This window comes from Salmo trutta, chromosome 2, assembly GCF_901001165.1.
Source record: "Salmo trutta chromosome 2, fSalTru1.1, whole genome shotgun sequence".
Classification (NCBI taxonomy): Eukaryota; Metazoa; Chordata; class Actinopteri; order Salmoniformes; family Salmonidae; genus Salmo; species Salmo trutta.
Genome location: NC_042958.1, coordinates 51,446,654 through 51,469,626, shown reverse-complemented (window position 1 = coordinate 51,469,626; position 22,973 = coordinate 51,446,654). Strand labels below are relative to the sequence as shown.

General features: G+C 47.8%; 2 protein-coding genes across 3 annotated transcripts in view; one reads left to right on the top strand and one right to left on the bottom strand.

Annotated features, from left to right (window-relative positions):
- LOC115156717 (neurotrypsin) overlaps positions 1-22,973 on the bottom strand; it is a 42,200-nt gene that overhangs the window by 15,451 nt on the left and 3,776 nt on the right. For both annotated transcript variants that reach the window (XM_029704336.1, XM_029704346.1), the window contains exons 3-8: positions 10,312-10,554; positions 9,942-10,080; positions 9,649-9,827; positions 9,413-9,560; positions 9,092-9,270; positions 8,844-8,985 (exon numbers count right to left, since the gene is read on the bottom strand). In XM_029704336.1, the coding sequence (XP_029560196.1) occupies positions 8,844-8,985; positions 9,092-9,270; positions 9,413-9,560; positions 9,649-9,827; positions 9,942-10,080; positions 10,312-10,554 (1,030 nt within the window). The remainder of the gene's footprint in view (positions 1-8,843; positions 8,986-9,091; positions 9,271-9,412; positions 9,561-9,648; positions 9,828-9,941; positions 10,081-10,311; positions 10,555-22,973) is intronic.
- LOC115156724 (E3 ubiquitin-protein ligase TRIM39) lies at positions 16,657-18,891 on the top strand. The gene is made up of 2 exons (XM_029704356.1): positions 16,657-16,978; positions 17,150-18,891. Exon 2 carries the CDS (start codon positions 17,152-17,154, stop codon positions 18,808-18,810), a length of 1,659 nt encoding a protein of 552 aa, XP_029560216.1. The 5' UTR covers positions 16,657-16,978; positions 17,150-17,151; the 3' UTR covers positions 18,811-18,891.

Genomic DNA, 22,973 nt, shown 5'->3' with positions numbered 1-22,973 from the left:
GTACTAACTCTGTATGCCATGAGAGCACTCTAACTCTGTACTAACGCTGTACTAACTATGTATGTCGTGAGAGCGCTCTAATTCTGTATGCCGTGAGAGCGCTCTAACTCTGTACACCATGAGAGCGCTCAAACGCTGTACTAACTCTGTACTAACTCTGTATGCCATGAGAGCACTCTAACTTTGTACGCCATGAGAGCACTCTAACGCTGTATGCCGTGAGAGCGCTCTAACTCTGTACTAACGCTGTATTTCATGATAGCGCTCTAACTCTGTACTAACTCTGTACGCCATGAGAGCGCTCTAACGCTGTACTAACGCTGTACTAACTCTGTATGCCGTGAGAGCGCTCTAACTCTGTACGCCATGAGAGCGCTCTAACGCTGTACTAACGCTGTACTAACTATGTACGCCGTGAGAGCACTCTAACTCTGTACGCCATGAGAGCGCTCTAACACTGTATTAACGCTGTACGCCGTGAGAACGCTCTAACTCTGTATGCCGTGAGAGCGCTCTAATTCTGTACTAACTCTGTATGCCGTGAGAGCGCTCTAACTCTGTACACTATGAGAGCGCTCTAACTCTGTACTAACGCTGTACGCCGTGAGAGCGCTCTAACACTGTATGCCGTGAGAGCGCTCTAACACTGTACGCCACAAGAGCGCTCTAACTCTGTACGCCATGACAGCGCTCTAACTCTGTACTAACTCTGTACTAACTCTGTACACCGTGAGAGCGCTCTAACTCTGTACAAACTCTGTAAGCCGTGAGAGCGCTCTAACTCTGTACTAACGCTGTATGCCATGAGAGCGCTCTAACTCTGTTCTAACTCTGTACTAACGCTGTATGCCGTGAGAGCGCTCTAACTCTGTACGCCATGAGAGCGCTCTAACACTATACTAACTGTATGCCGTGAGAGCGCTCTAACTCTGTATGCCGTGAGAGCGCTCTAACTCTGTACACCATGAGAGTGTGCTCTAACACTGTACTAACTCTGTATGCCGTGAGAGCACTCTAACTCTGTACTAACGCTGTACTAACTATGTATGTCGTGAGAGCGCTCTAATTCTGTATGCCGTGAGAGCGCTCAAAAGCTGTACTAACTCTGTACTAACTCTGTATGCCATGAGAGTGCTCTAACTCTGTACGCCATGAGAGCGCTCTAACGCTGTATGCCGTGAGAGCGATCTAACTCTGTACTAACTCTGTACGCCATGAGAGCGCTCTAACTCTGTACTAACTCTGTACGCCATGAGAGCGCGCTAACGCTGTACTAACGCTGTACTAACTCTGTACACCGTGAGAGCGCTCTAACTCTGTACGCCATGAGAGCGCTCTAACGCTGTACTAACGCTGTACTAACTATGTACGCCGTGAGAGCGCTCTAACTCTGTACGCCATGAGAGCGCTCTAACACTGTTTTAACGCTGTACGCCGTGAGAACGCTCTAACTCTGTACGCCGTGAGAGCGCTCTAACTCTGTACTAACGCTGTACGCCGTGAGAGCGCTCTAACTCTGTACGCCGTGAGAGCGCTCTAACACTTTACTAACTGTGTACGCCGTGAGAGCGCTCTAACAATGTACTAACTCTGTATGCCGTGAGAGCGCTCTAACTCTGTTCTAACTCTGTACTAACGCTGTATGTCGTGAGAGCGCTCTAACTCTGTACGCCATGAGAGCGCTCTAACGCTGTGCTAACGCTGTATGTCATGAGAGCACTCTAACGCTTTATGCCGTGAGAGCGCTCTAACTCTGTACTAACTCTGTACGCCATGAGAGCGCTCTAACGCTGTACTAACTCTGTACGCCATGCAAGCGCTCTAACTCTGTACTAACGCTGTACTAACTCTGTACTAGCTCTGTACGCCATGAGAGCACTCTAACACTGTACTAACACTGTATGCCATGAGAGCGCTCTAACGATGTACTAATGCTGTACGCCGTGAGAGCGTTCTAACTCTGTACTAACGCTGTACGCCGTGAGAGCGCTCTAAATCTGTACTAACGCTGTACGCCATGAGCGCTCTAACTCTGTACTAACCTTGTACTAATGCTGTACGCCATGAGAGCGCTCTAACTCTCTACTAACCCTGTTCTAATGCTGTACGCCGTGAGAGCGCTCTAACTCTGTACTAACGCTGTACGCCGTGAGAGCGCTCTAACTCTGTACTAACGCTGTACGCCATGAGAGCGATCTAACTCTGTACTAACCCTGTACTAATGCTGTACGCCATGAGAGCGCTCTAACTCTCGACTAACGCTGTATGCCATGAGAGCGCTCTAACTCTGTACGCCGTGAGAGCGCTCTAACTCTGTACTAACTCTATACGCCGTGAGAGCGCTCTAACTCTGTACGCCATGAGAGCGCTCTAATACTGTACTAACGCTGTACGCCGTGAGAACGCTCTAACTCTGTACGCCGTGAGAGCGCTCTAACTCTGTACTAACGCTGCACGCCGTGAGAGCGCTCTAACTCTGTACGCCGTGAGAGCGCTCTAACTCTGTACGCCGTGAGAGCGCTCTAACTCTGTACGCCGTGAGAGCGCTCTAACTCAGTACTAACGCTGTACGCCGTGAGAGCGCTCTAACTCTGTACGCCATGAGAGCGCTCTAACTCTGTACTAACGCTGTACGCCGTGAGAACGCTCTAATTCTGTACTAACTCTGTATGCCGTGAGAGCGCTCGAATTCTGTACTAACGCCGTGAGAGCGCTCTAATTCTGTACTAACTCTGAATGCCATGAGAGCGCTCTAATTCTGTACTAACGCTGTACGCCGTGAGAGCGCTCTAATTCTGTACTAACTCTGTATGCCGTGAGAGCGCTCTAATTCAGTAATAACTCTGTATGCCGTGAGAGCGCTCTAACTCTGTACTAACTCTGTATGCCATGAGAGCGCTCTAACTCTGTACTAACGCTGTATGCCGTGAGAGTGCTCTAACACTGTATGCCGTGAGAGCGCTCTAACTCTGTACTAACGCTGTACGCCACAAGAGCGCTCTAACTCTGTACGCCATGACAGCGCTCTAACTCTGTACTAACTCTGTACGCCGTGAGAGCGCTCTAACTCTGTACAAAATCTGTACGCCGTGAGAGCGCTCTAACTCTGTACTAACGCTGTATGCCATGAGAGTGCTCTAACTCTGTTCTAACTCTGTACTAACGCTGTATGCCGTGAGAGCGCTCTAACTCTGTAAGCCATGAGAGCGCTCTAACACTGTACTAACTCTGTATGCCGTGAGAGCGCTCTAACTCTGTATGCCGTGAGAGCGCTCTAACTCTGTACACCATGAGAGCGCGATAACACTGTACTAACTCTGTATGCCGTGAGAGCGCTCTGATTCTGTACTAACTCTGTATGCCGTGAGAGCGCTCTAATGCTGTACTAACTCTGTATGCCATGAGAGCGCTCTAACTCTGTACGCCATGAGAGCGCTCTAACGCTGTATGCCGTGAGAGCGATCTAACTCTGTACTAACGCTGTATTTCATGAGAGCGCTCTAACTCTGTACTAACTCTGTACGCCATGAGAGCGCTCTAACGCTGTACTAACGCTGTACTAACTCTGTACGCCGTGAGAGCGCTCTAACTCTGTACGCCATGAGAGCGCTCTAACGCTGTACTAACGCTGTACTAACTATGTATTCCATGAGAGCGCTCTAACACTGTATTAACGCTGTACGCCGTGAGAACGCTCTAACTCTGTACGCCGTGAGAGCGCTCTAACTCTGTACTAACTCTGTATGCCATGAGAGCGCTCTAACTCTGTACTAACTCTGTATGCCGTGAGAGCGCTCTAATTCTGTACTAACTCTGTACGCCATGAGAGCGCTCTAACACTGTACTAACGCTGTACGCCGTGAGAGCGCTCTAATTCTGTACTAACTCTGTATGCCGTGAGAGCGCTCTAATTCTGTACTAACTCTGTATGCCGTGAGAGCGCTCTAATTCTGTACTAACTATGTACGTCGTGAGAGCGCTCTAACTCTGTATGCCGTGAGAGCGCTCTAACTCTGTACACCATGAGAGCGCTCTAACTCTGTACTAACTCTGTATGCCATGAGAGCGCTCTAACTCTGTACTAACGCTGTACGCCGTGAGAGCGCTCTAACACTGTATGCCGTGAGAGCGCTCTAACTCTGTACTAATGCTGTACGCCACAAGAGCGCTCTAACTCTGTACGCCGTGAGAGCGCTCTAACTCTGTACAAACTCTGTCCGCCGTGAGAGCGCTCTAACTCTGTACTAATGCTGTATGCTGTGAGAGCGCTCTAACTCTGTTCTAACTCTGTACTAACGCTGTACGCCATGAGAGCGCTCTAACACTGTACTAACTCTGTATGCCGTGAGAGCGCTCTAACTCTGTACGCCGTGAGAGCGCTCTAACTCTGTACGCCATGAGAGCGCTCTAACACTGTTCTAACTCTGTATGCCGTGAGAGCGCTCTAATTCTGTACTAACTCTGTATGCCGTGAGAGCGCTCTAATGCTGTACTAACTCTGAATGCCATGAGAGCGCTCTAATTCTGTACTAACGCTGTACGCCGTGAGAGCGCTCTAAATCTGTACTAACTCTGTATGCCGTGAGAGCGCTCTAATTCTGTACTAACTCTGGATGCCGTGAGAGCGCTCTAACTCTGTACACAATGAGAGCGCTCTAACTCTGTACTAACTCTGTATGCCATGAGAGCGCTCTAACTCTGTACTTACGCTGTACGCCGTGAGAGCGCTCTAACACTGTATGCCGTGAGAGCGCTCTAACTCTGTACTAACGCTGTACGCCACAAGAGCGCTCTAACTCTGTACGCCATGACAGCGCTCTAACTCTGTACTAACTCTGTACTAACTCTGTACGCCGTGAGAGCGCTCTAACTCTGTACAAACTCTGTACGCCGTGAGAGCGCTCTAACTCTGTACTAACGCTGTATGCCATGAGAGCGCTCTAACTCTGTTCTAACTCTGTACTAACGCTGTATGCCGTGAGAGCGCTCTAACTCTGTAAGCCATGAGAGCGCTCTAACACTGTACTAACTCTGTATGCCGTGAGAGCGCTCTAACTCTGTATGCCGTGAGAGCGCTCTAACTCTGTACACCATGAGAGCGCTCTAACACTGTACTAACTCTGTACTAACTCTGTATGCCATGAGAGCACTCTAACTCTGTACTAACGCTGTACTAACTATGTATGTCGTGAGAGCGCTCTAATTCTGTATGCCGTGAGAGCGCTCTAACTCTGTACACCATGAGAGCGCTCAAACGCTGTACTAACTCTGTACTAACTCTGTATGCCATGAGAGCACTCTAACTTTGTACGCCATGAGAGCACTCTAACGCTGTATGCCGTGAGAGCGCTCTAACTCTGTACTAACGCTGTATTTCATGATAGCGCTCTAACTCTGTACTAACTCTGTACGCCATGAGAGCGCTCTAACGCTGTACTAACGCTGTACTAACTCTGTATGCCGTGAGAGCGCTCTAACTCTGTACGCCATGAGAGCGCTCTAACGCTGTACTAACGCTGTACTAACTATGTACGCCGTGAGAGCACTCTAACTCTGTACGCCATGAGAGCGCTCTAACACTGTATTAACGCTGTACGCCGTGAGAACGCTCTAACTCTGTACGCCGTGAGAGCGCTCTAACTCTGTACTAACGCTGTACGCCGTGAGAGCGCTCTAACTCTGTACGCCGTGAGAGCGCTCTAACACTTTACTAACTGTGTACGCCGTGAGAGCGCTCTAACACTGTACTAACTCTGTATGCCGTGAGAGCGCTCTAACTCTGTTCTAACTCTGTACTAACGCTGTATGTCGTGAGAGCGCTCTAACTCTGTACGCCATGAGAGCGCTCTAACGCTGTGCTAACGCTGTATGTCATGAGAGCGCTCTAACGCTTTATGCCGTGAGAGCGCTCTAACTCTGTACTAACTCTGTACGCCATGAGAGCGCTCTAACGCTGTACTAACGCTGTACTAACTCTGTACGCCATGAGAGCGCTCTAACTCTGTACTAACGCTGTACTAACTCTGTACTAGCTCTGTACGCCGTGAGAGCGCTCTAACACTGTACTAACGCTGTATGCCATGAGAGTGCTCTAACGCTGTACTAACGCTGTATGCCGTGAGAACGCTCTAACTCTGTACGCCATGAGAGCGCTCTAACGCTGTACTAATGCTGTATGCCATGAGAGCGCTCTAACTCTGTACTAACGCTGTATGCCGTGAGAACGCTCTAACTCTGTACGCCATGAGAGCGCTCTAACGCTGTATTAACGATGTATGCCATGAGAGCGCTCTAACTCTGTACTAACGCTGTATACCGTGAGAACGCTCTAACTCTGTACTAACGCTGTATACCGTGAGAACGCTCTAACTCTGTACTAACGCTGTATTTCATGAGAGCGCTCTAACTCTGTACTAACGCTGTACGCCACGAGAGCGCTCTAACTCTGTACGCCATGAGAGCGCTCTAACTCTGTACTAACTCTGTACTAATGCTGTATGCCATGAGAGCGGTCTAACTCTGTACTAACGCTGTATGTCGTGAGAGCGCTCTAATTCTGTATGCCGTGAGAGCGCTCTAACTCTGTACACCATGAGAGCGCTCTAACGCTGTACTAACTCTGTATGCCATGAGAGCGCTCTAACTCTGTACGCCATGAGAGCGCTCTAACGCTGTGCTAACGCTGTATGTCATGAGAGCGCTCTAACGCTTTATGCCGTGAGAGCGCTCTAACTCTGTACTGACGCTGTATGTCATGAGAGCGCTCTAACGCTTTATGCCATGAGAGCGCTCTAACTCTGTACGCCATGAGAGCGCTCTAACTCTGTACTAACTCTGTACGCCATGAGAGCGCTCTAACGCTGTACTAACGCTGTACTAACTCTGTACTAACTCTGTACTAACGCTGTACTAACTCTGTACGCCATGAGAGCGCTCTAACTCTGTACTAACGCTGTACTAACTCTGTACTAGCTCTGTACGCCATGAGAGCGCTCTAACACTGTACTAACGCTGTATACCATGAGAGCGCTCTAACGCTGTACTAACGCTGTATGCCGTGAGAGCGCTCTAACTCTGTACGCCATGAGAGCGCTCTAACGCTGTACTAACGCTGTACTAACTCTGTACGCCATGAGAGCGCTCTAACTCTGTACTAACGCTGTACTAACTCTGTACGCCATGAGAGCGCTCTAACTCTGTACTAACGCTGTACTAACTCTGTACTAGCTCTGTACGCCATGAGAGCGCTCTAACACTGTACTAACGCTGTACGCCATGAGAGCTCTCTAACTCTGTACGCCATGAGAGCGCTCTAACACTGTACCAACTCTGTACGCCATGAGAGCGCTCTAACTCTGTACTAACTCTGTACTAACTCTGTACGCCATGAGAGCGCTCTAACACTGTACTAACTCTGTACGCCATGAGAGCTCTCTAACTCTGTACGCCATGAGAGCGCTCTAACTGTACTAACTCTGTACTAACTCTGTACGCCATGAGAGCGCTCTAACTCTGTACTAACTCTGTACTAACTCTGTACGCCATGAGAGCGCTCTAACGCTGTTCTAACGCTGTATGCCATGAGAGCGCTCTAACGCTGTACTAACGCTGTATGCCATGAGAGCGCTCTAACGCTGTACTAACGCTGTACGCCATGAGAGCGCTCTAACTCTGTACTAACTCTGTACTAATGCTGTACACCATGAGAGCTCTCTAACAAAATAAAAAAATTTAAATGTTTTTCTGCCGTGTGTAATATGCTGTAGGATATGTATTGTATAACGGCACAATCATTATTTTAATTCAGATTTTGTTTTTGGGCTTGGGTTCATATATAGGCCTATGGGTAAACTCTAATATGTTCTGGGTGTTTAGAATTTTTGGTATTTGGTATTTTATTAGGATCCCCATTAGCTGTTGCGAAAGCAGCAGTTACTCTTCCTGGGGTACATTCATCATTAGTCTATTAATCCATGAATCATCACCTTAGAAAGCGCAGTCCATTTCGTTGTGTTAAGGTTTTGAAAAGAACATCCACATAACCATGTTTTTCCACTCAGTTTCAACCTGTTGTTCTTCAAATTGATCAAGTCGAGGTGAGTTCTAAAAGCATGATACTGTTTTCAATAAGTGTTTGATGTGATTTTCAAAAGCATCTGTATTGATGTCAGAGTGGTTAGAGGGACAATAGAGCCCTGAGTACCAGGCCATTAGGACCTGATGGAGGGACAATAGAGCCCTGATTACCAGGCCATTAGGACCTGATGGGGGACAATAGAGCCCTGATTACCAGGCCATTAGGACCTGATGGAGGGACAATAGAGCCCTGAGTACCAGGCCATTAGGACCTGATGGAGGGACAATAGAGCCCTGAGTACCAGGCCATTAGGACCTGATGGGGGGGGGAATAGAGCCCTGAGTACCAGGCCATTAGGACCTGATGGACGGACAATAGAGCCCTGAGTACCAGGCCATTAGGACCTGATGGAGGGACAATAGAGCCCTGAGTACCAGGCCATTAGGACCTGATGGGGGGACAATAGAGCCCTGAGTACCAGGCCATTAGGATCTGATGGAGGGACAATAGAGCCCTGAGTACCAGGCCATTAGGACCTGATGGAGGGACAATAGAGCCCTGAGTACCAGGCCATTAGGACCTGATGGGGGGACAATAGAGCCCTGAGTACCAGGCCATTAGGACCTGATGGAGGGACAATAGAGCCCTAAGTACCAGGCCATTAGAATTTTACTGCGGTCATGACTCATGATTGCCAGTGTGGCGGTAATATGGTCACCACAACAGCCCATATCATGCCTGCAGGGAAAAGTACACACACACACACCTGTATCCGAGCTGTCGACAGACCACCTGTGTGTGTTGTTGAGTCCAGTGGTCGTCACACACCGTACCCCAGTCCCCAGAGTGGAACACTTCAACACGACCCTCCCATGGACTGTCTCCTCCTACCAACCGCACCACACCGTCTGGAACACACACACACGTTAAATCATATGTGTGCACGTTATATCTGTTTTTGGGATGTGTGTGTGTGTGTGTGCATGCGTGCGTGGATGAATTATGTGTGTGTACCTGTGTAGGGGCTGCAGGATACCCCAGCGTCTTCCATATGGTCACAGTTGTGTTGTTCCCAGTCTCCATGAAGACACTGGTCCAGGAAGACTTCATTTCCTGTACACCTCACGGCGTCCAATAGGATGGGACCTGAGCTCTGTCCGAAGTGGGCCCACGACCAGGCCTTCGCCACACCCCTAAACACACATGGGTCAAAACAACAATAATGACTCTTCCTCCAGCTTCAAGATATTTACTCCTACAGTGTCTCTCTCTCACACACACACACACACACACACACACACACACACACACACACACACACACACACACACTCACCCGAAGCCCAGCTGTCGACAGATCACCTCTGCATCTCTGTCGTCCCATTGGTCATCGCAGACAGAGCCCCACCTACCACTGTGGAACACCTCCACACGCCCCTCAAAGTATTCTTCTCCTCCAACCAATCGTAGAGGAAGACCACTGCCTGGGGGAGTAAACAATAGCACAATATGCATGCTGAGTAGGGGCACGAGGTACACACTGTGTTTCCTTCTCTCTAGCTTCCTACTGACCTTCTGGTGGAGCACACACAACTCCCGCCTCGTTTCCATGGCTACAGTCCCCGGTAACAAATGTCCTGCTCTGGCATTGGCTGACGGAGCTCTCATCACCACGGCAACTCAGCCGCTCGTAATGGAGTAGGCCGGAGCCCGAGCCGAACCTGGACTGCTGCAAAGCAGTGCCGATCTCACTGAGGAGACACACAGTCTTACAGTTGAAACGGAAATGCTGCGATGCTGCAATGCCAATCTCAATGAGGAGGCGCACACACACACAAACATACACACTCCTACAACTCTCTTACCCCAACCCCAGCTGTCTGCAGATCACACTGGCATCTCTGTCTGTCCAATGAGAGTCACACACCGCCCCCCACTGACCATTCAGGTACACCTCCACACGTCCACTTCCTGACGATGTCCCGCCCACCAGCCGAGCTGCACCTAAGAGAGGGGGAGAAGGACAGGTACATCAGCCAATCAATAGTCTGGAAAAAATAGAGTAGATACTCTGTACACAGCAGAGGAGGCTGATGGGAGGAGCTCTAGGGGGACGGGCTCAGTGTTATTACTACAGGGCTACCCTGGCAGTCGCAGTAGGCCCAGCATATAATACTGGATTTGCTTAGTATATTGTCTTGATGTATACATAAAGTATGTTTGCTATAAACCTACCCTGGTGGCAGTCGCAGTAGGCCCAGCCGATGGCCCCAGAGGTCTGTCTGAAGAAGCACCAGGGGTTGGACTCTCTGTCAGGGTTACGGCAGTAGCTGTGCTCCCCAAGGCCTCGACCAGGGTACTGCAGCACGTAGTCTGGAAACTCTGCCCACCGCAGGCAGGGGGAGCCAGAGTCCGTCTGAGACACAGAGCCATTATAGAAACCCAGCTCTGTAAAACCCTCCGAACAGGAGAGAGGGGCTGACAAGACAGAGAGAGAGAGAGAAAATTAAGGAAGACAGAGAGTGTAACATTGTCCTTTCTCTCAACTCTATCTGGAAACCCTTCAAAACAGGAGAGAGAGAGAGAGAGAGAGAGAGAGAGAGAGTGAGAGAGAGAGAGGATACGGTCATAACTATGACTCCCTCTGAACAAGAGAGACAGATGGGATGGGAGGTTTATAGCAAGAGAGGAGATAAGGAGAGGAGATAAGGAGAGGAGATATGGAGAGGAGATATGGAGAGGAGATAAGGGGAGGAGATAAGGATAGGAGATAAGGAGAGGAGATAAGGGGAGGAGATGAGGAGATAAGGGGAGGAGATGAGGAGATAAGGGGAGGAGATATGGAGAGGAGATAAGGGGAGGAGATATGGAGAGGAGATAAGAGGAGGAGATAAGGAGAGGAGATAAGGAGAGGAGATAAGGATAGGAGATAAGGAGAGGAGATATGGAGAGGAGATAAGGGGAGGAGATGAGGAGATATGGAGAGGAGATAAGGGGAGGAGATATGGAGAGGAGATAAGGAGAGGAGATAAGGGGAGGAGATAAGGGGAGGAGATATGGAGAGGAGATAAGAGGAGGAGATAAGGAGAGGAGATAAGGAGAGGAGATAAGGATAGGAGATAAGGAGAGGAGATATGGAGAGGAGATAAGGGGAGGAGATGAGGAGATATGGAGAGGAGATAAGGGGAGGAGATATGGAGAGGAGATAAGGAGAGGAGATAAGGAGAGGAGCTAAGGAGAGGAGATATGGAGAGGAGATATGGAGAGGAGATAAGGGGAGGAGATGAGGAGATATGGAGAGGAGATAAAGGGAGGAGATATGGAGAGGAGATAAGGGGAGGAGATATGGAGAGGAGATAAGGGGAGGAGATATGGAGAGGAGATAAGGGGAGGAGATATGGAGATGAGATAAGGGGAGGAGATATGGAGAGGAGATAAGGGGAGGAGATATGGAGAGGAGATAAGGAGAAAAGCATAGGATGAGAGTCAGGAGAAGAGTGAAAATGTCCTTATTCAAAATCCCCTTGGTTCCTCTATATTCATGTACAGACAGTTACGTATTAATACATACTATCAAATGGACACAGCAGGAGACGTCTATAATACACTACCTCCCACTCCCACCCTATACACCCTATACACTCTGTAGTCTGAGAATCCCTTAGGAGTATACACTCTGTAGTCTGAGAATCCCTTAGGAGTATACACTCTGTAGTCTGAGAATCCCTTAGGAGTATACACTCTGTAGTCTGAGAATCCCTTAGGAGTATACACTCTGTAGTCTGAGAATCCCTTAGGAGTATACACTCTGTAGTCTGAGAATCCCTTAGGAGTATACACTCTGTAGTCTGAGAATCCCTTAGGAGTATACACTCTGTACTTTACAGGTGGAATTAGTAGAGGAGGCATAAACAACAAACAAAGACTAAATGAAACTGCTGCTGACGCAAACATAATGCTGAACCAAAGACACACACACACACACATACACACACACAGGCAGCAAGAGAGAGAGAGGCAGAGAGAGAGAGAGCGAGGCAGAAAGAGAGCAAGAGCGAGGCAGAGCGAGAGCAAGAGAGAGGCAGAGAGAGGCCTGAGAGAGAACGAGGCAGCGAAAGAGAGAGAGGAAGAGAGAGAAAGAGGCAGAGAAAGAGAGAGGCAGAGGAAGAGAGAGGGGAAGAGAAAGAGGCAGAGAAAGAGAGGCAGAGAGAGAGAGGCAGAGAGAGAGAGACAGAGGGGCTGAGAGAGAGGCAGAGAGAGAGGAAGCGAGAGAGAGAGCGAGGCAGAGAGAGTCCGGGAGAGAGGCCGAGAAAGAGAGAGACAGAGAGAGAGGCAAAGAGAGAGAGGCAGAGAAAGAGTAAGAGAGAGGGAGGCCCGAGAGAGAGACAGAGAGAGAAAGAGAGGCAAAGAGAGAGAGAGAGAGAGAGAGAGAGGGAGAGCAAGGCAGAGAGAGAGGCCGAGAGAAAGAGAGGGAGGCCCGAGAGAGAGAGGCCGGCGAGAGAGAAAGAGAGGCCCGTGAGAGAAGAAGAGCGAGGGAGAGAGGCCGAGAGAGAAAGAGAGGCAGAGAGAGAGCGAGGGATAGGCTGAGAGAGACCGAGAAAGAGAGAGGCAGAGAGAGCGAGAGAGGCAGAGAGAGAGAGGCTGAGAGAGGCCGAGAAAGAGAGAGACATAGAGAGACAGAGAAAGACGCCCGAGAGAGAGAGAGGCTGAGAGAGAGAGGCTGAGAGAGAGGCAGAGAGAGAGAGGCAAAGAGAGAGAGAGAGCAAGGCAGAGGGCGAGAGCGAGTCAGACAGAGGCCGAGATAGAGAGAAGCCAAGAAAGAGAGACCCAAGAGGGAGGCCCGAGAGAGAGACCCGAAAGAGAGAGAGTGTCTAGCGAGAGAGAGAGAGAGAGAGGCCGAGAGAAAGAGGTCGAGAGAAAGAGAGAGAGAGAGAGCCAGAGAGAAAGAGAGGACGAGAGAGAAAGGGAAGCAGGGAGAGCGAAAGAGAGAGGCTTAGAGAGAGAGAGAGGAAGAGAAAGAGACAGAGTGAGAGAGCGGCAGAGTGAGAGAGAGAGAGGCCGAGAGAGAGGCCGAGAGAGGGGACGAGAGAGAGAGAGAGGGGCCGAGAGAGAGGCAGGGAGAGAGAGGCAGGGAGAGAGAGAGAGTCAGAGAGAGAGAGAGAGGCAGAGAAAGAGAGGCCTAGAAAGAGAGAACTCAACCCAGTCTCTCACTCAACGAAGCATCAAAGCCAAAGGAACTGAATAATATTAAGAAATGCTATTGATGGAAGTAAAGCAGTGTAGAAACCTACCAAAAACAACAAATTCAAGCCTTTTAGACAATTTCCTGAACAAAAGGTTCCACTGTAATAGTGAAGGTGTAAACCTGGCAGTAGAAAACCTGAACAGTATATTTGACCTCACAGCTTCCCTATCAAATCTAAACATGTCAAGTAGACAACCTAAGAAAATGAACAACAATGACAAAAAGTTTGATAAATGCAAAAACCTAAGAAAGAATTTGAGAAACCTGTCCAACCAAAAACAGAGACCCAGAAAACCTGAGTCTACGCCTTCACTATGGTGAATCACTAAAACAATACAGAAATAAAGAAAAACCTTTCTACATTGTAGAATAATAGTGAAGACATCAGAACTGTGAAATAACACATATGGAATCATGTAGTAACCAAAAAAGTGTTAAACAAATCAAAATATATTTTAGCATCTAGATTCTTCAAAGTATTCACCCTTTGCCTTGATGACAGTTTTGCACACTCTTGGAATTCTCTCAAAATACCCCCCCCCCCCCCCCCCCCCCCATACACACACACACACACAAACTCCAATAAGCAATATTTAAACTCCTTAACATCATCCTCAGCTCTGGCATATTCCCCAATATTTGGAGCCAAGGCCTGATCACCCGAATCCACAAAAGTGGAGACAGATTTGACCCCAATAACTACTGTGGGATATGCGTCAGCAACAGCAACCTTGGGAAAATCCTCTGCATTGTCATTAACACACACAAAAAACGATACATACCTTGGCCTAAACATCAGCGCCACAGGTAACTTCCACAAAGCTGTGAACTATCTGAGAGACAAGGCAGAAAAGGCCTTCAACGCCATCAAAAGGAACAGAAATTTGACATACCAATTAGGATCTGGCTAAAAATACTTGAATCAGTTATAGAACCCATTGCCCTTTATGGTTGTTGGGTCTGGGTTCCGCTCACCAAGCAAGAATTCACAAAATGGGACAAACACCAAATTGAGACTCTGTATACAGAATTCTACATGCAGAATTCACTGTGTACAACGTAAAAACCAAATAATGCATGCAAAGCAGAATTAGGCCGATACCTAGCTAATTATCAAAATCCAGAAAATAAGTGTTCAATTCTACAACCACCTAAATAAAGGAAGTGACTCCCAAACCTTCCATAACAAAGCCATCACCGACAGAGAGATGAACCTGGAGAAGAGTCCCCTAAGCAAGCTGGTCCTTGGGCTCTGTTCACAAACACAAACAGACCCCACAGAGCCCTAGGACAGCAACACAATTAGACCCAACCAAATCATGAGAAAACAAAAAGATAATTACTTGACACATTGGAAAGTATTAACAAAAAAACTGATCTAACTAGAATGCTATTTGGCTCTAAACAGAGAGTACACAGTGGCAGAATACCTGACCACTGTGACTGACCCAAACTTAAGGAACGCTTTGACTATGTACGGACTCAGTGAGCATAGCCTTGCTATTGAGAAAGGACGCCGTAGGTAGCTCTCAAGAGAAGACAGGCTATGTGCACACTGCCCACAAAATGAGGTGGTAATGAGCTGCACTTCCTAACCTCCTGCCCAATGTATGGCCATATTAGAGACACATATTTCCCTCAGATTACACGGATCTACAAAGAATTCGAAAACAAACCCTATTTTGATAAACTCCCATATCTACTGGGTGAAATACCACAGTGTGCCATTACAGCAGCAAGATTCGTGACCTGTTGCCACAAGAAAAGGGCATCCAGTGAAGAACAAACACCATTGGAAATACAACCCATATTTGTTTATTTATTTTCCCAGAGAGAGAGAGGCAGAGAGAGGCAGGGAGAGAGAGAGGTAGAGAGAGAGAGAGGCAGAGAGAGGCAGGGAGAGAGAGAGAGAGGCAGAGAGAGAGAGGCAGAGAGAGAGAGAGAGGCAGAGAGAGGCAGGGAGAGAGAGAGAGAGGCAGAGAGAGAGAGAGAGAGAGAGGCAGGGAGAGAGAGAGAGAGAGAGGCAAAGAGAGAGAGGCAGAGAGAGGCAGGGAGAGAGAGAGAGATGTAGCAGACGTTCCATAGAGTAGCAGGATCAGACTCTATTGTCACTGAGCTGAATCTGACTACAGAGTTCATGTAGCACACACTCTGGCAGACACACACACATGCAGGCTGACACACTTACACACTTGCACACGCACACACACACCCTGTGATTAATGGCCAGGGCAGAGAGAGGAGCTGCAATAGTTATCTCTCACAAAAACACAGCTTGGCTTTCCTTGAACATCATCTAACCATGCCAAACACACACACAGTCTTTCCCAGAGGCTGTACCCCTCATACCTCATTCCAATCTGGAAGACGAAGATAGATGAAGAGAGCAAAAGAGGGAGAGGAAGCGAGAGAAAGAGGAAGAAAGAGGAAGAGAGTGAAAGAGGAAGAGAGAAAGAGCAAGGGGAGTCAAAGAAAAAGCAGCCTAGCCCCGGACTAAAGAACTCCGGACTAAAGAGCCCCGGACTAAAGAGCCCCGGACTAAAGAACTCCGGACTAAAGAGCCCCGGACTAAAGAGCCCCGGACTAAAGAACTCCGGACTAAAGAACTCCGGACTAAAGAGCCCCGGACTAAAGAGCCCCGGACTAAAGAGCCCCGGACTAAAGAGCCCCGGACTAAAGAGCCCCGGACTAAAGAGTCCTGGAATAAAGAGCCCCGGACTAAAGAGTCCTGGAATAATGAGCCCTGGAATAAAGAGCCCTGGAATAAAGAGCCCTGGAATAAAGAGCCCTGGAATAGAGAGACATGGACTCTCCATTGAAAGTGATTCTTAGTCCAAGACTAGGTTTGATCTGTATCCAGGAAAATGGCCTGTTATGTTAGAAGCTAAACCATCATCTTGTCAGTAACAGAGATTCTGTTTTATTTTTCCGACTGTATTCCTCAAAACGTCAATGGCTTATTAAAGCAATTGACACGTTAACCTATGTTTCTGAGAATCTGACAGAGCCGGTTGCAGGCATAAGCGGTTGCTTAAGGGGTCTAGACAATCTATACAAACGGAGCCGGCGGAGATCCGTTTGCATCACTCTCTACGTAGTTCTACGTACGTTTGTGCGGCTGAATTTTTGGAACGCGATGCCAACGGACCTCCGTCAGCTCCGTTTGAGTAGACTGTCTAGAAAACTCAGTCGGGTTCTCAACTTACTATGGCAAAATGACTTGAATTTTATGAAATGTGTTATACAATTGCAGTTCTCTCTACGCCCCATGGGAGAATGTGTAGAATTGCAGGAAATCAACTTAAACTGGAAATGTTTCTTTCCACTGTAAAATTTGCCACGAGTTTGCCCCGCCCCCAACCAAATGTCACGTAGGGCCCCCAGAATGCTAGAACCTGAAAAGAGTATGTGAGGAAAACCCTCAGCAGAGACTTTAGACAGGCATATGAAATATCAACGCTGTCCCTTTAAGAGCAAAGATATGCAAAGAGCAGATAAGGAAGGAGTTGACTGACGTCGCTTTGCTGAAGTGAAAGTTAAATATAGATGAGGAAACTGCACACAGAAACAACCATTATCCTGTTCCTCAGAAAGACAACATTGGAGCTTAAGAGTCTACCTTTGTAGAGAAATTAAAGGAAAATATAAGATTTTTAGGTGAGTAAGAGAAATAGACACAGAGGGAGATGGAAAAACCTTGACAGCAGTACCGCAACTACCATTCAGGATACCGAGGTCACTGTGAGAGTGAGAGAAAAAAAACACCAGTTTACGGTCTAAATGCTGACTCATTCTAGGACTTGTGTTTGCTCTGTTATTGTGCTCCAGAAATGGCGTCCCCTAGCCGTCTCCTGTCTGAAGAGCAGTTCCAGTGCTCTATCTGTCTGGATGTGTTCGCTGAGCCTGTCTCCACTCCATGTGGACACAACTTCTGCAAGGCCTGTATCAGCGGATACTGGGATAGCACTGACCTGTGCCAGTGTCCAATGTGTAAACAAATATTCCACCAAAGACCAGAGCTTAAAACCAACACAGCATTCAGAGATGTTGTAGAGCATTTTAAGATGATCAGAATCAGAGACACAGACGAGTCCCCTGCCGAGGCTGGAGAAGTGTCCTGTGACGTCTGCACTGGGACAAGGCTCAAGGCCCTGAAGTCCTGCCTGGAGTGTCTGACCTCTTTCTGTGAGACTCACCTGCAGCCTCATCAGAGAGTCACCGGCCTGAAAAGGCACAAGCTAATAGACCCCGTGGAGAATCTGGAAGACAGGATGTGTAAGAAGCATGACAGACTGCTGGAGCTGTTCTGTAGGACCGACCAGACTTGTGTGTGTCAGTTCTGCATTGAGACAGACCACAAGAATCACCACACTGTCCCTCTAGAGGAAGAGTGTGGAGAGAGGAAGGTTCAGCTGGGGAAGACGAAGCGACAGATACGGCAGATGATCCAGGAGCGAATGCAGAAGGTTCAGGAGGTCAAACATTCAGTAGAGCTCAACAAGAGAGACGCAGAGAGAGAAATAGCGGACGGCCTGCAGGTCTTCACTGCTCTGGTGTATTCCATTCAGAGAAGCCAGGCTGATTTCATGGAAGTAGTTGAGGAGAAGCAGAAAGCAGCAGAGAGTCGTGCTGATGGGCTCATTAAAGAGCTGGAGCAGGAAATGACTGAGCTACAGAGGAGAAGCACTGAGCTGGAGCAGCACTCACACACTGAGGACCACCTCCACCTCCTCCAGAGCTTCCCATCCCTGTGTACCCCAAAACACACAAAGGACTGGTCTGAGGTCAGTGTTCACAGTGATATGTGTTTGGGGGGACTGAGGAGGGCTGTGTCTGAGCTGGAGCGGACACTTCAGGAAGAACTAGACAGAGTGGTGAAGAGGTTGTGTGATGTTGAGCTGAAGACAATTCAGCAGTGGTCAGCGGATGTGACCCTGGACCCTGATACAGCACATCCATTCCTCATCTTGTCTAGTGACCGGAAACAAGTGAGATATGGAGGCACATGGCAGAAACTCCCTGACAACGTAAATAAATTCTATAACCCAGAGAGGTTCTTGAATCCCCTCTCTGTCCTGGGAAAAGAGAGTTTCTCCTCAGGGAGATTCTACTATGAAGTGCAGGTGAAGGGAAAAGCTGAGTGGCTTTTAGGAGTGGCCAGGGAGTCCATCAACAGGAAGGCTGACATAAATATGAGCCCTGTCGATGGCCTCTGGACTGTGTATATGAGGGGTGAGGATATCTATGAGGCCTACACCTCTCCCCATGTCCCTCTCTCCCTGAGAGAGAAGCCCCAGAAAGTGGGGGTGTTTGTGGATTATGAGGGGGGTCAGGTCTCCTTCTACAATGTGGAGACCAGGGCTCATATCTACTCTTTCATTGGCTGCACCTTCACTGAGAAACTCTATCCATACTTCAACACCTGTGACAATGAACTTGGTCCAAACTTAGCCCCATTTGTCATCTGTCCTGTCAATCACACAGACTGAATGTAATGTTGTACTTTAGCACATGATATTATCTGTAATTAGTATGGACATGTAATCCCATGGCGCAATGATGAGAAAAAATAACATCTGGAGTAATATGGTGTTATGTACAGTTGAAGTCGGAAGTTACCATACACCTTAGCCAAATACATTTAAACCCAGTTTTTCACAATTCCTGACATTTAATCCTAGTAAAAATTCCCTGTTTTAGGTCAGTTAGGATCACCACTTTATTTAAAGAATGTGAAATGTCAGAATAATAGTAGAGAGAATGATTTATTTCAGCTTTTATTTCTTTCATCACATTCCCAGTGGGTCAGAAGTTTACATACACTCAATTAGTATTTGGTAGCATTGCCTTTAAATTGTGTAACTTGGGTCAAACGTTTCGGGTAGCCTTCCACAAGCTTTCCACAATAAGTTTGGTGAATTTTGGCCCATTCCTCCTGACAGAGCTGTAACTGAGTCAGGTTTGTAGGCCTCCTTGCTCGCACATGCCTTTTCAGTTCTGCCCACAAATTTTCTATAGGATTGAGGTCAGGGCTTTGTGATGGCCACTCCAATATCTTGACTTTGTTGTCCTTAAGCCATTTTGCCACAACTTTGGAAGTATGCTTGGGGTCATTGTCCATTTGGAAGACCCATTTGCGACCAAGCTTTAACTTCCTGACTGATGTCTTGAGATGTAGCTTCAATATATCCACATCATTTTTCTTCCACATGATGCCATCTATTTTGTGAAGTGCACCAGTCCCTCCTGCAGCAAAGCACCCCCACAACATGATACTGCCATCCCATGCTTCACGGTTGGGATGGTGTTCTTCGGCTTGCAAGCCTCCCCCTTTTTCCTCCAAACATAATGATGGTCATTATGGCCAAACAGTTCTATTTTTGTTTCATCAGACCAGAGGACATTTCTCCAAAAAGTACGATCTTTGTCCCCATGTGCAGTTGCAAACCATAGTCTGGCTTTTTCATGGCGGTTTTGGAGCAGAGGCTTCTTCCTTGCTTTGCGGCCTTTCAGGTTATGTTGATATAGGACTCTTTTTACTGTGGATATAGATACTTTGTACCTGTTTCCTCCAGCATCTTCACAAGTTCCTTTGCTGTTGTTCTGGGATTGATTTGCACTTTTCACACCAATGTACGTTAATCTCTAGGAGACAGAACGCGTCTCCTCCCTGAGCGGTATGACGGCTGCGTGGTCCCATGGTGTTTATACTTGCGTACTATTGTTTGTACAGATGAACGTGGTACCTTCAGGCGTTTGGAAATTGCTCCCAAGGATGAACCAAACTTTTGGAGGTCTACAATTCTTTTTCTGAGGTCTTGGCTGATTTCTTTTGATTTTCCCATGATGTCAAGAAAAGAGGCACTGAGTTTGAAGGTAGGCCTTGAAATACATCCACAGGTACACCTCCAATTGACTCAAATGATGTCAATTAGCCTATCAGAAGCTTATTAAGCCATGACATCATTTTCTGGAATTTTCTGAGCTGTTTAAAGGCACAGTCAACTTAGTGTTCTGACCAACTGGAATTGTGATACAATGAATTATAAGTGAAATAATCTGTCTGTAAACAATTGTTGGAAAAATTACTTGTGTCATACACAAAGTAGATGTCCTAACCGAATTGCCAAAACTATAGTTTGATTAACAAGAAATTTGTGGAGTGGTTGAAAAACAAGTTTTAATGACTGCAACCTAAGTGTATGTAAACTTCCGACTTCAACTGTATATAGTCTATAGATAAATGGGTATGTACTGGGTTGAAATATGACTATATAACTATAAATGTGGAGGCCAGGTCTTATATCTACTATTTTACTGGCTATACCTTCACTGAGAAACTTTATCCGTACTTCAATCCCTGTGATAATTATTACGGTACAATGATAGCCCCATTGGAAGGATCTGTGGTTCAAAACGTTGATCTGACTAGGTGAAAAATCATCGACGTGCCCTTGAGTAAGGCACTTATTAACCTTAGTTGCTCTGGATAAGAGCGTCTGCTAAATGACTAAAAACTTCTACTCTCTAGCCTGCTATACACACCATCTCTTATCCCCCAGTCCCTCTGCTTGTAACTAACTCCTCTTCTTTCCTGTATCCCTCCATCTCCATCTCTCCCTGTAGCATTGATAAGAGAATTGTATTATATTCTGTAGGTCTAATAAATGTTACTATTTTGTCAAGATTCCATAATGCCTATTTGAATTTCATTGGAATAATAACTGACCATTGAATCAGTTTGTAAACTCAAAGCTCCAATCACCACATGCAGACACACATACCAACACCGATCGCTAGGACAACAATACTGCGTTGCTACGACAACCGCACTCTCCTCCATCGCTACGGGAACCATCACCATTCTCTCAGCTCCCATAATCCATTTAGCGTTCTCAATGAGCATTTGACACGGTTCACAAACACACACAGAGAGTTGAGACCACATGGGGGTGGGGGGGTTGGTGTGTGTCTGTTGAGACCATATGGGGGGGGTTGGTGTGTGTCTGTTGAGACCATATGGGGGGGTTGGTGTGTGTCTGTTGAGACCATATGGGGGGGGTTGGTGTGTGTCTGTGCTCTAACACACAGAGAGTTGAGACCATATGGGGGGGGGGGGGGGGTTGGTGTGTGTCTGTTGAGACCATATGGGGGGGGTTGGTGTGTGTCTGTTGAGACCATATGGGGGGGTTGGTGTGTGTCTGTTGAGACCATATGGGGGGGTTGGTGTGTGTCTGTTGAGACCATATGGGGGGGTTGGTGTGTGTCTGTTGAGACCATATGGGGGGGTTGGTGTGTGTCTGTTGAGACCATATGGGGGGGTTGGTGTGTGTCTGTTGAGACCATATGGGGGGGGTTGGTGTGTGTCTGTTGAGACCATATGGGGGGTTGGTGTGTGCCTGTTGAGACCATATGGGGGGGGGGGGTTGGTGTGTGTCTGTTGAGACCATATGGGGGGGGGGGTTGGTGTGTGTCTGTGCTCTAACACACAGAGAGTTGAGACCATATGGGGGGGGGGGGGGGGGGTTGGTGTGTGTCTGTGCTCTAACACACAATAGTAAAGCATACTGATGTACTGGACACTAATCAAACCAAGGAGGGCCTTTCGCATCATCATATCCCAGACAAATCTTCACGCACATTTCATCCAATCAGAACCATCCCCTGCCCAGTTAGAGACTCATGCCTTCATGTTTTAACAAAATGATTTAGACCAGGATGAGGGAGAAAAATGTTATGTGTTTACATGCAGTGTGTTTTGATGTTGGTTTAGTGTGATTTGTTGTGTGTTGTAAATAAACAATTGTTCATTTAAAAAAAAATTATAATAATTTTTAAAGACTCTTCTGTCTGATTGGCCAGAGGACAGTGGGAGGGGTTTATTTTCCCTGATGCGGTAAAATCAAAAGGTCTCAATGAATCATTAGCACTGCAGGGATTTGGCTGCTTGTGTGTGTGCATACAGTATGTGTGCTTTGTGGATTTTGACACTTGGAGTGAGACCAGAAATGATGAATCAGCTGGTCTTTGCAGTGAGCGAGAGAACCCCACCCCCATCACAACCACCAGCCACAGAGAGAAAGAGGGAATAGAGATGGATGGAGTAAATGGGAGGAGGGGAAAAAGAGTCTAGAAGGACATGAGTGAGTAGGAATGGAGACTATATGAGTAGGGGAAGAAGGGGTGGGACATTTTATGGAACACAAAGAAATGGGGAGAGGGAAAGGGGGAGGGAATAGGAGAGGGGAGGGGGAGGGTATAGGAGAGGGAAAGGGGGGAAATAGGAAAGGGGAGGGGGGAGGGGAATAGGAGAGGGAAAGAGGGATAGGAGAGGGGAGGGGTAATAGGAGAGGGGGAGGGGAATAGGAGAGGGGGAGGGGAGAATAGGAGAGGAAAAGGGGGATAGGAGAGGGGGAGGGGAATAGGAGAGGGGGAGGGGATAATAGGAGAGGGAAAGGGGGATAGGAGAGGGGGAGGGGAATAGGAGAGGGGGAGGGGAGAATAGGAGAGGGAAAGGGGGATAGGAGAGGGGGAGGGGAGAATAGGAGAGGGGGAGGGGAATAGGAGAGGGAAAGGGGGATAGGAGAGGGGGAGGGGGATAGGAGAGGGAAAGGGGGATAGGAGAGGGAAAGGGGGATAGGAGAGGGGGAGG